The 12,900-nt window shown below is 42.5% G+C and overlaps 1 protein-coding gene across 1 annotated transcript in view; it reads right to left on the bottom strand.

The window, feature by feature from the left end:
• Positions 1 to 9,474, bottom strand: part of LOC116971561 (very low-density lipoprotein receptor-like) — a 34,877-nt gene extending 25,403 nt beyond the window's left edge. Inside the window, exons 1-6 of the mRNA XM_033018795.1 lie at positions 9,411 to 9,474; positions 8,417 to 8,587; positions 7,169 to 7,384; positions 4,451 to 4,680; positions 999 to 1,125; positions 691 to 869 (exon numbers count right to left, since the gene is read on the bottom strand). Coding sequence (XP_032874686.1) covers positions 691 to 869; positions 999 to 1,125; positions 4,451 to 4,680; positions 7,169 to 7,384; positions 8,417 to 8,587; positions 9,411 to 9,474 — 987 coding nt within the window. The remainder of the gene's footprint in view (positions 1 to 690; positions 870 to 998; positions 1,126 to 4,450; positions 4,681 to 7,168; positions 7,385 to 8,416; positions 8,588 to 9,410) is intronic.
• Between the last annotated feature and the right edge of the window lie 3,426 nt (positions 9,475 to 12,900).

Genomic DNA, 12,900 nt, shown 5'->3' with positions numbered 1-12,900 from the left:
CACAGACTGTTTACCCTCCTCCCATCCGGGAGGCGCTACAGGTCCCTCCGTTGCCGGACCAGCAGGTTCAGGAACAGCTTCTTCCCTGCGGCTGTTACACAACTTAACACTGCACCTCGGTGATTGCCTGCCAGTCACTCCCCCCCCCCCCCCCCCCCCCGGACACTCCTTCCCCCAGAAAAATTACACTACTGCCACTGTATGTACAAATATATATTTCACTCTTCTGGGTGAGATGCTAACTGTATTTTGTTGTCTCTGTACTGTACTGTACACTGCACAATTACAATAAAGATTGAATCCAAATCTAATTTCCATTTGGAAGCTAGGAAGTGCAAATACTTTTAAATGCTGGAGATTGGAGGAAATCACAAAATAGTTTAAAATATCTTTATAATTTAAATAATTTTGTTCTAGATATTTTAGCAGTGGGTGAAGTGCATAGACACCAATATTCTACTGCCTCCTAATATGAATGAATGAAAAGAGAAACACTTTGCCAAACATTCCCCTTCCACCCCTTCCCATCTCGCAATGTGCTCAGAACAAATTGAAGACAAGGTCAGTGTCAGCTTCCAATTACTCAAGCATCAGGAAGAAAACAGAGTTCAGGTAGAAACTCAGAAGTATACCCCAACTACACAATACATTTAGCAAGTTTTTCCAGTCTCCATGTTTTCAGAAACTTACCGGCCCCTTCGGTGTGTTGTAACATATATTAGTACAGTTTATGCATTCATGCAAGTCACAATCGCCACCCTCATCGGAAATATCTGAACAGTCAGGCTTTCCATTGCAAACCAAATTCATGTTGATACACTCCGATGTTGTACATTTTAGCTCAGAACTCTTGCATTGTCTTGGCTGGCCTTTTGGCAGGGAGGGAGGGAGGGAGGGAGGGAGCAAGAGGAAAGAATTATTTAAAGTTCAAGCTTAATCACCAACCAATAAAACTAAACTCCTCTGGATTAGAATAATCCACATGGGTTAAAACTCACATGTTGTCTCATCACTACCATCCTTGCAGTCTTTCAGCCCATCACAATGCCAAAAGTTTGGAATACATTGAGTATTATTGCACATCCATTGAAATTTCCTGCACTGGATTTCTGAAGATTCACAACTCTGGAAAATAGTTTTAGAAACTTAATGTTGGTAGCAGAGTTTTGGCATTAATAAATTCTGACATTAAAACAAGGCAAATAAAGACTGAACCTGCACAAATCCAGAATAAATGCTGAAAGTACTTGAGAATGGATTGGATGCAGAGGCCGATGAGGTGAAAGACAAGAATCCAAGGAAGTTTATTGCTGTTTGGCCTGCAAGGGGGAGCGGTCAGAAGAGATATGTGGGAAATGCTGGAAATACGTGCAAGGGCTCAAACTAAGGAAGCAGGAAAGCCATTCTTGAAGAGAAGCTCTGGGGCAGAAGCTCTCATCTTGAGAAGCGGTGCACAAGAGCAGAAAGCAACCAAAACCCAACCAATTCCTCATTAACCACTTGTCAGTACTCAACTTTTAATTTTTCGCCACTTTTGCAGATCAAAGGAGTAGCCATGGCAATCCTTGATCCAACATCTCGAACCTACAAACACTCAGCATAGGAGCACCACAAGGCTGCGTACTCTCTCCTCTCTACACCAACGACTGCACCTCCAGACACCTCTGTCAAGCTTCTCAAGTTTGCGAACGCCACAACCCTGATTGGACTGATCCAGGATGAGGAGGAATCTGCCTACAGACATGAAGTGTCACAGCTGGCATCCTGGTGCCATCGCAACAACCTGGAGCTCAATGCTCTTAAGACAGTGGAATTGATTGTAGACTTTAGGAGAGCTCCCCCTCCCCTCTAACCATCAACAACACCACAGTCACAACTGTGGAGTCTTTTGAGTTCCTGGGAACCATCATCTCCAAGGACCTTAAGTGGGGGGCTACCATCGACTCCAGTCAAAAAGGCCCAACAGAGGATGTACTTCCTGCGGCAGCTGAGGAAGCACAATCTGCCACAGGCAATGATGGTCCAATTCTACACGGTCATCGTAGAGTCTGTTCTCACCTTCTCCATCATGGTCTGGTTTGGCTCAGTCACCAAGCACGACACATGGAGGCTGCAGCGAATCGTCCGATCAGCAGAGAAGATTGGCTGCAACCTTCCCTCCATTGATGAACTGTACACTGCAAGGGCCAGGAAGCGAGCGGGCAAGATCATCACTGACCTCTCTCACCCTGGCCACAAACTCTTTGAATCACTTCCCTCTGGAAGGTGACTGCGGACTGTTAAAGCTGCCACAGCCAGACATAAAAACAGTTTTTATCCACAAGTAGTTGCTCTACTCAACAGCCAAAAATCTGTAGCCTCCCTTTGATCTGGTATTTTGTTGGTTCACATGCTTGATCAATGGTGCTTTATCATTAATGTTTTATTATTATTATTATTATTACTATTAATGTTTAGTGTTGGAATCATTCGTAACTGTCACTGTATGTCATGTTGTTTCTTGTGGGCGGAGCACCAAGGTAAATTCCTTGTATGTGAATACTTGGCCAATAAACTTACTTACAACTACACTGGCGTTGTTGGCCACTATTCTACACACCTTCCCCTCAGCTCTGTTACATTCCCAACTGCAGAGATGCTTCCTTCACTCAAACTGTCTGCTCTGAATTCTCTACATCCAACATATGTGCTGCTATCTCCAACAGGAGATAATTGCCAGTCACAGCTTTCTTCCCCTCCCCTCTTTCTGCTGAGATTTTAGACTCCCTGATCCACTCATCCCTCCATCCCGGCAATTTCCCCTGCAACTGAGGGGTTTAACAACTTGTTCTTTCACCTCCTCCCCCCCTCAACCATCTGATAGTCCTTCAAGTGAGACAAAGGTTAACCTGCACCTTCTGCCTGGTCCACTGCATTTGGTGCTTGCAGCATGTCTGCCTTTACATTGACAAACAACATTTAGTTTAGATATACCGCATAGAAGCAGCCTTTCAGCCTAACAGGTCTGCACTGACCCATGTCTTAAGCATCTCGACCCAAAACGTCGCCCACTCCTTTTCTCCAGAGGAGCGGCCTGTCCCGCTGAGTTACTCCAACTTTGTGTCCATCTGCACTGAACCGTGATCAACAATACACTAGTTCTATTGTAGACACTCGGGATAAGTTATAGAAGTCAATTAACCTACAAATCTTTGAAACTGAGCACCGAGAGAAAACCCACGTGGTCACAGGGAGAATGTACAAACAGCACCCATAGTCAGGATTGAACCTGGGTCTCTGGCACTGTAAGGCAGCAACTCTGCTACTGTGCCACCGCACTGTGTCCAGGTTGTGATCGTTTTGAGGAGTATTTGCTGAAATGTTTAGCAAGCTCTCTCCTGCATGTTATTTTAACTCTCCTTCCCACACCCACCAAGTTTGTAGAGCTCAGGTAATGAAAGCCCTAGTGGTTCATGAATGGCCAGCATTAGTGGAATAGCAGTATTTAAGGCAAGTGATGTAATTTCGGTAGGTGCTGAGATTTGGGCTCGAGCAGCTTCAGCATGGAGGTTGAGCTTTCCTCTTAACTTAGTGCAGTTGGGATGACAGTTAGGGCAGTGGTATGCTTTCCATGCAGAATGCAAGAGATTGGGGAACCTTCATGGTGACTCCACCAGTGGGGAAGTGTTCATAAGTTCATTTATTGTCACATACACCAATTGGTGTAATGAAATTCACTGGACAGGTCAGTCATACAATTTAAAAAAGCAACAGACTCAGAAAACACACTTTAACATAAACATCCATCACAGTGACTCCTACACATTCCTCACTGTGATGGAAGGCAAAAATAAAGTTCCAAGTCCTTCCCTTGTTGTTCTTCCTTGGTCGGTGTCCAGCTGTAGCTCGGAGTCTGCATGCAGCAATTAGAGCTGGATGCAGTCAGGATCATGCAGGATTGCAACAGCATCACAAATAGGACTTTTAGTGAGGTGGTATACACCCAAGATGCTGACAGGAAGTAGCTGGGTGAAAACCAGGAAAGGTCAAGGGGGTGGGCAGAGCATTGGAATCCTGAGGCAATTCCCCTCAAACACTATTTTGGATACTGTTCGATGATAACTGTAGAGGAGAAAGCAGGGATTGGAGGCACAGCAGGAGAGTTGCTTCTGCTGACCAAGAAGCTCCATCTACACTAGCATTGTGCATGCATGTGTTTGAGAAAGGGTGAGCACCAATTTTGACAATTAGACAGGAGCTTGCAAAAGTTGATTGGAGTCAGCTGTTTGCAGGCAAAGAATGTAATGAACATAAGATTAGTAATCACAAGTCTACAACTCTGATACTAAGATTTTGTGGCTGCTCCCACATCTACAAACTAATGGAAACACCAAATTCAAGTTGCTCCTTTTCCTCAAAAAGCCATTAGAAGGATATTTTGCATATGAATTATTACGACATTGAACTGTACCTGCTCGTCCATTCCATCTCCACAGTCCACATAATCATCACACCACCACTCCTTTATTATGCATTCTTTGCTGACAGGACACAATTTCTCGTCAGGTTTACAGATAACTTTCTTTGGTTTGAAACAATTGCGCTCATCTGATTTATCCCTGCAGTCATACTTCAAATCACAGTGGAAAGCTAAAGAAATACATTGACCATCATCACATGTGAAGTCATCGTTGCTGCACCCTGCAGAGAAAAGAAATAGCAGCAAGTCACTAATGTGCAATGAAAGAAAAGGATTTGTGAACGAAGCCCACAACTGTGGATATTTTTGTGCAAAAAGCCATGTATTTGGATTTCAAAATATTTTGGACCATCAACTTTATATCCAAATATTGGAACAGGTAGTTTGAAAATTGTTTTGAAATGTAGTTTTGCAAGTAACCCATTGACCATTCAGCCCACTCCTTTAAGCAATAAAATATTCAAATCAGGTTACATGGTTTGACCTCCGGCATTGTCCTATGCCAACAAGCAGTTCAGGTAGTCTCATCCCCCCCCCATATACTATTTAACTCGGACATTACATCTAATAATCATACATAATTAACTGGCTTCTACAAACTAGATACACCAACGTTGACAAAATAATTTCCTGGCAAGAGATTAGCATGGAGACAAAAGACAGCAGGCAATGCACTGGGTGGGGATGGGCAGAGAAGCAATAGGAGAAAATAAATGGGGGAAAGGGCATGACTGAGCAGCCAATTTTCACAGCTTTCAGTGACAAATGCACCCCAGTATTCCAGCAACATTCACTTTACACAATTGCAGTGCACACACCACTACATGGTCTGCAAATTAAGTAAGGGGAAATGTCAATTTTGAAACAGATACAATCAAAATCTGAAAATGCAGAGGAAAGTAATAACAGCTTGCTTTTGAAGTTAGCTTCTGCTTAGAGTCAACTGTTAACATTTATCATCCAATTAGTCATGTTGTTGATCCCTTATCTTGCACTTAATTGGAGATGAAGCATCTGCTGCTAATAGATATGACAGCAGGGTCAAAAAGGTACAGCAAATTCATTTACACAAAATATCATTTACAAAACATTCCCATCTCCCATCAGCACTTACTGGTTTGAAAGGAAGGTCATTTGCCTTTTACACCATTGCCAGCAAGGGGAAAATGTAAATAGTTAGCATGCAATTAAAATGAATGAGCCCTTTCACTGGAATTTGACCCAAGTGTGCACATAGCAATTTAAAGTCACTCTCAACAAGAACCAAAAATCAAACCAGTTTCGGTCAGGAATGGTAGAAACAAGGAACCGCAGAAGCTAGTTTACAGGAAAAAGCACTGAAATAGCAGAGGGCAAGTAGCATCTCAGGAGAACATGGAAAGGCAATGTTTCAGGCACAACCTAAAATGTTGCCTGTCCATATTCTCCTGAGAACCTGCTTGACCAACTGAGCTACTCCAGCACTTAAAAAGTGGAACAAACCATGATTAATCAAGAGGATTCTAAACCAGGGAAAGCAGTGAGTTAAGTAACAAGATACAGCCCATAAAATTTCCAGTAATGTTGAAAGCATAAACATTAGGGCCAGTTACCCCAGATCAATGAACCGGTCAAATTACTGTATATTAACAAATGTGTCATGTTAATGTATCAAGATTGCTCAATGTTGTCAAATTATACTTAATTTTAAGCGAGAAGCCATTTTAATTCCAAGCGAGTATCTGCAGGTAATCATTCAATCCAGATTCAATTGCTGGGTTTGAATCCTGATCAGTTAAGGGCCTGTCCCACTTTTGCGTCATTTGCGCGTCACCCAAATGGCGTGCAAAAATTTTGGTACATCCCAAAATCCTGGGGCACTGCGCGCGACCGCATGTCACTACGCACGACCGTGACGCATAAATGTTGCGTAAATTACGCACAAATGACGCCCAGGTGGGACAGGCCCTTTAGTTCCCAGTAAAGATCAATCACAGAACAGAAGGCGAGAAAAGCAGAACTCAAAATTTGAGCACCCAGAAACAGTGACAAGTACTGGGAATAGTGAAAGCAGGAGAGAATGAATGCAACACATTTCGAACTTGGAATTTCCTTGAGAACATTGTTATTCCTGTGAAAAAGCAAGGAAATGCGAATGTTTGATTTACAACATACAAATTACTGGTATAACTCAGCAGGTCAGGCAGCATTTCTGGAGAACATGAATCGGTGATGTTTTGGTTCTGGACCCTATACACAGATTTGGGGGAGGGGGGGGCTGAGAGGGGCATGACAATTCCTGGATAGAGACAGGGGAGGTGGTTGTTGATAAGCAGATGGTTGGACAAAATCCTGTGATGAAAAGACGAAAAGATGAGATAAGGATGGAGTAAGTGTAGAACAGGGAAGTGTTGTAGAGTGCGTTAAAGGGGAACTGGTTGGGCCTCTGCTCTCTGGGCACATTCCATCTGCTCTCATTCACTCAATGATCAATGATCCTCATTTACAGTTCATCCCCAAAGTCACCCATAGTCAGCATGTCTAAAGCAGAGTGCTACTGACTATATTCCAAGAGTATTATTCAATTATTAATCCACACAGCACATATCAGGATGAAGAAACTTATTCGAGATTTTTGCAGTTCGCTTGCGATTGTAAAAGGCATATCCACAGCCTGGCAGCTGGTGGGATAATACAAATTGTCGCGCTGTTAAATAGTTAACATCTTACCACAGTCACGTTCATCAGTCTTATCACTACAATCTTCACTGCCATCACATATCCAGTGGGATGGAATACATCTCTGGTGATTGTCACACCAGAGACTACACGATTCTGATTCTTCAAAACAATTAACTTCATCAGATTCATCTGGACATTGGGCAATACCATCACAGCGTAGAAGACCTTGAATACAAATGGTCCCTTCTTGGCATTTATATGCATCTAGAGGAAAGAAAGCCAGCATTCCATAAACATTAGAATAATGGATTATCATGGTTCCAGGAAGATCTTGTTTGGGTAAGTACAAGGGGTTTGATGGCAACTGACCAAAAGGCAGGTGTCACAAAGTAGTAAATATTCAAAGCAGAGTAAAGATTTCAGATCGCTGCTATGATACACCACTTCAAATCTCACAGGCGAAGCCCAGTTTCTCCTCAATACTCGCTAAACCTTTTACAGGCAGGCGAGCACAACCCTAGATTTGCCAGGTTAAATATTGCAACCACTTTCCCCAGCCAATAGGAAACATTGTGCAAACCATAGGTTCAGCTCAACTACCAGCATGTTGGTTACAAGTGACGGAATCATTGTAGAAATAGCTGAAGAGTGTAAGACTGGGCAAGATAAAGTGAGTAGGAAGGAACTGCAAATGATGGTTTACACTGAAGATTGTATCTGGATGGGCACTTGAGCACAAAAAGCTGCAGACCAATTGCTGGCAAATAGGACAAGCATAGATGGGTACTTGGTTGACATGAGAATGGTAGGCCAAATACCTGTTCTTGTTTAGTTCAGACATACAGCATAGAAACCAGCCAATCGACCCAGAGTCCATGCTGACCATCTATCACCATTCAGTAGTTCTATATTATCCCAGTCACATCCACTCCTTACACACTGGAGATGATTTACAGCACCCATTAAGTCTTCAAAGCTATATATTTTCTGATGCGGAAGAAAGCCTACGTGGTCATAGGGAGAACATGCAAACTTCACAGACAGCACAGAGGTCAGAATTGAACCCAGGTCTCCGGGCAGTGACACAGCAGCTCTACCAGCCGTGTCACTGTGCTCCATGACAATAAAATCCTGGAGTGTTCTTGCTGCAAGTGAAAATTTTAATCACTTGGCTTAACTGGAAAATCCATGCAATTGCGGTGGACATTTACATTAAAATTGGTCACAATAAGCAGCTTATGGCCTTTTCATAAATCTGCAATTGGGTTATTTCAAAGAAGAAATATGGACAGGTACCTGGTTCATCACACACTTCAGAACAGTCCATCTCATCAGACCCATCAAGACAGTCTTTATCACCATCGCACAGGTATTCAAAGCTGACACATTCTGTTCCATCTTTACAAAGGAAGAATGTTCGATCACACTCCAGCGTTGACTCAGAGTCCTGCTGGACCTCCCAAGTATCTACGGTACAGACCAAATAAGGCAATGATCATATTCTTCCAAGCTCAAATTGTGGTTATATAACTAATGTGAATTACATTTTGAAAGCAAAAATTTAAGTTACTAAATACAAGAGAAAATAGGTTAATTTAAAAAAGGGACATGCCAGCCACTGCAGATGTCCCACAAAGGAAGCTGAGTTGAGTTGTCCCATCTGCACCAGAGGTCCCACAAAGGAAGCTGGACCTTCCAATTGAGTTGTCCCATCTGCACCAGAGGTTTCACTTTCTAGACACAAGTCCAAGGGCAAGTTATATTGCTTTGACCTCGAGTACAAGTAGAACAGAAGTTTAGTCTATTATTCTTTTACATCCCATCCTGGATGATTCAACACATCTAATTAAATACTGGAGACTACAGCATGGTCCCACAATTGTTCTATCTTTGCTGGATTCCATTCCCCAAAGAGTGGCAGGTGGTTTTAACTCTAATTCATTATCTCTGCACTGTGTCCAAGACTAAATTATCTGATGAAATGGAGGCTCATCTCAGCCTAAAATGAAAGTTACGTTTCCAGAAATATTTGCTCACCTATAACTTCAGCTCTCGTGTACGTTTCCCAACCCACATACCAGACTTCCAACATTTGTTCCTCCATTATCTAAGTGCCATTGCTGTCAAATCACTGCTCTCTTTTACAGCAACCTTCCCACTTGCATTCCACTGCTTGGATCTTCTGAAATTGCTCCATCTCTGGAGGTCCCCTGGTTTAAATTCCCTTTTAATCCAGGTACCCGATACCATCTCCTTTAGCTAATTGATTCTTCGGTTAAAGATCACCCACCTCTCTGTTGCCTTGTTTTCTTTGAAGTACAGGGCAACTGGTAGGTAGGTCGTCTTTCCCACATTGTCGATATGTTAAGACAGGTTTTTGCACTGGTAACATTTTGCCATAAACAGACTTTAAGTGTCCAGTTAACTAAATGCAATACTTTTCATTTCAACTGGGAAACGGAAAGTCCCTATTCACATGAAAGAGATAATCCAGGGAATTATAGGTATGAGGAAATTATAGGTTGATGAGTTAAAGTTGGGGAAGCTATTGAAGAGGACTATTTGGGATAGAATATATTCCCATTTGGAAGGGAATGGTTAATTTAAGGAAGGTCAGCATGGTATTGGAGGCAGCAGGTCATGACATAAAATAGTTTATTTGAGGAGGTGACAAGGTAATTGAGGGTAGGGATATGGATGTTCGCTGTAGACGGTGTTATTCAAGCCTGAGGTCTGTGACTAGTGGCACTCATAGAAACATAGAACATAGAAAATAGGTGGAGTAGGCCATTCGGCCCTTCAAGCCTGCACCGCCATTCAATATGATCATGGCTGGTCATCCAACTCAGTATCCTGTACCTGCTTTCTCTCCATACCCCCTGATCCCTTTAGCCACAAGGGCCACATCTAACTCCCTCTTAAATATAGCCAATGAACTGGCCTCAACTACATTCTGTGGCAGAGAATTCCAGAGATTCACCACTCTGTGTAAAAAATGTTTTTCTCATCTCAGTCCTAAAAGATTTCCCCTTTATCCTTAAACTGTGACCCCTTGTTCAGGACTTCCCCAACATCGGGAACAATCTTCCTGCATCTAGCCTGTCCGACCCCCATTCTGCAGGGAGTCAAAGTCAGAGTGCATAGAAACTTGCCCTTCAGCCTGTCAACTAAGATGCCCCATCCAGACTAGTCCCACACCCTCTAAACCTGTCCAAATGCCTTTAAATACTTTTATAGCACCTGCCTCTGCTACCTCCTCTTGCAGCCCATTCCATATATCCACCATCTTCCAAGTCATAAAGTTACTCCTCATGTTCCTAATAAATCTTGCCCCTCTCACCTTAAACCTACGTCTTCTGGTTATTGATTCCCCTACTCTGGGTGAAAGACCTAATTCACATTACCTATTGTCCCCATGATTTTGAAGAGTCATACTTCTCAGATCACCACTCATAATCCTGGCTATGCTTTAAGTCAGTAAGCCAGCCCAAACTCTTCCTATAGCTCAGGGCCTCAAGTCCTGGAAACATGCTCGTAAAGCTTCTCTGCACTCTTTCCAGATTAACATCCCTCTACAGGAGGTGACCAAAACTAAACAAAATCCAAATCCAGCCACAACAACATCTTGCACAATTAACATAACATTCCTACATGCTCAATGTTGTGACTGAAGAGGCCAATGCACCAAACATTTTCTTGGCCATCTTATTTACCTGTGATGCCATTTTCAAGGAAAATGTACCTGAATTCCTAGATACCTCTGCTCTACAATGCTTAGTTGGTTAGCAAGATTGCTGGAGTACAGCTATGATGTACAGAATGATCCAGATTCATAGCTTCTGGTAAGTAATAATGGAAGCAGATAGAGTGGTAAAGGTGGCTTATGGTATGCTCAGGACATACAGTACAAGAGTTAGGAAGTCATGATGACACTTTAAGCTTTCAGTTAGACTATATTTGGTTTATTGAGTACAGTTCTGGTCATCCCATTACAGGAAGAATGGAGCCTTGAGAGTGCAGTAGATTTACCATAACACTGTCAACATTAGTTATATTGAAAGGTTGGACAAACTTGGTTGTTTTCCAGTAAAAGAGATCGAGGCGCAGAAGTATATAAAATGACAAGAGGCATAAACATTCAGAATCTTTTACCCAGGGTGGAAAAGTCAAAGGCTAGAGGGCATAGCTTTAAAGGTGAGAGAAGAAAAGTTTAAAGATGTGCAGGGCAAATGTTTTTAAGCGATGGGTGCCCAGTTTTTTTTGTACTGTTAGTTGTGGTAGTGGAGCCAGATAACTGGCCATGTGGATTTTAAATAGGTACATAGATATGTAGAGAATGGAGGGATATGGATCATACTGACAGACGAGATATTCTTATGGTCAACACCGATATTTTGGGCGAATGGACTTGTTACTGGGGTGTTTCATGTTCTCAAACCAATAGCCACCAGTACTCAAGTCCCCTAGCTTCAGGTAAAGTCTTGCCTATTCCCTCATGATTTTATACACCTCAAGGCAACCCCCAAGCCTTTTGCACTCCAGGGGACTTGGTACAGAAGTGAGACTTTGGCAGAATATGATGACACCATTGTAAATGCAGTGTAGTGACAAGAACTGGGCATCAACACACAGAAATTACTTCAAGTGGCAGATAGAACAGGACAGTTGATTCAGAATGGATATCAAAGTAGGGAAATTACAACATGCTTATCCTGGTTAAACCACTAACCCAATTCTAATCACTGCACTTTAAGGAAATTGTTATTTGAGAGCACAAGGGAAATTTAACAGCATTATTCAAGGATTTTAGTTTTAAGTTGAGAAGCTGCTCTCCTTAAGAACAAACAAGTCAAGGCAAACTTAGAGATGTACAAATTATGACAAGTTTGGACAAAGTGGCTAGCAAGCCAATATCGGGAAGTCCATAAAAACTTACCCAGGCAATACCACCCTAGAGTTTGTGATTTGTTTGCTTCACACTATGGACACATGACACGCTAATTGCACTATCCATACTATTGGGGGGGGTTTTGGTGAGCAAGTAATTCCATCACTACTGCAAATGTTCTAATGTCTTCCTCCAGCTCCAGGCAGTTATTTCAAAACAGCATCCGCTCTCGACCTCATAGAAGCCGGATTCTGACTACTGACCCCACATAGGAGACTACCGACATTAACCAGACCAATTAGGAATATCGTTACAATTTCTCGTTTTCCTAAACAGTTCCTGCACAAAGCCAAAGTTTCCAGCCAGCCAAAACCCACTGCAGAGTTCATCACTTCCGTCTGGACAATCTTCTTGGTCAACGCACAGTAAATAGAGCGGGGCACAGCCGCCTCCACAGGGAAAACCGGCCAAATAACTGGCACCGATCCGGATCTACCGGAAAAGTGGAGAGTTTAACAGTGAAACTACACAGGTAACCGAAGAACAATAGACTACTTGGTAACATTGGATGCGGTAGAATAAAAGAAAGCTACCAGAAAATATATACCTTCCCTTTACCAATAACCTCTCCCACCCGTCAATCCCATCAAGTAACTTCCAACTATACCATCCCAGGTTCAATGGACAAAAACAGCGCAACGGTACTACTGGCTGTTACACGCTTATAACGAACATCACAGTGACTTACATACAACAGCACTTTTAGTAACAATCAAATAGTTTGTAAATATCCCAAGGAGCAACCGCTTCAAAATGCACCACCCCATTTATTTTCCTTTCTTTTTCCGTTCCGTTCTTTTTTTTTTTTTTTTTTAATCGGTACCGCGGTTAT

This window comes from Amblyraja radiata, chromosome 3 (genome assembly GCF_010909765.2).
Source record: "Amblyraja radiata isolate CabotCenter1 chromosome 3, sAmbRad1.1.pri, whole genome shotgun sequence".
Classification (NCBI taxonomy): domain Eukaryota; kingdom Metazoa; phylum Chordata; class Chondrichthyes; order Rajiformes; family Rajidae; genus Amblyraja; species Amblyraja radiata.
This window is presented reverse-complemented; position numbering and strand designations above follow the sequence as displayed.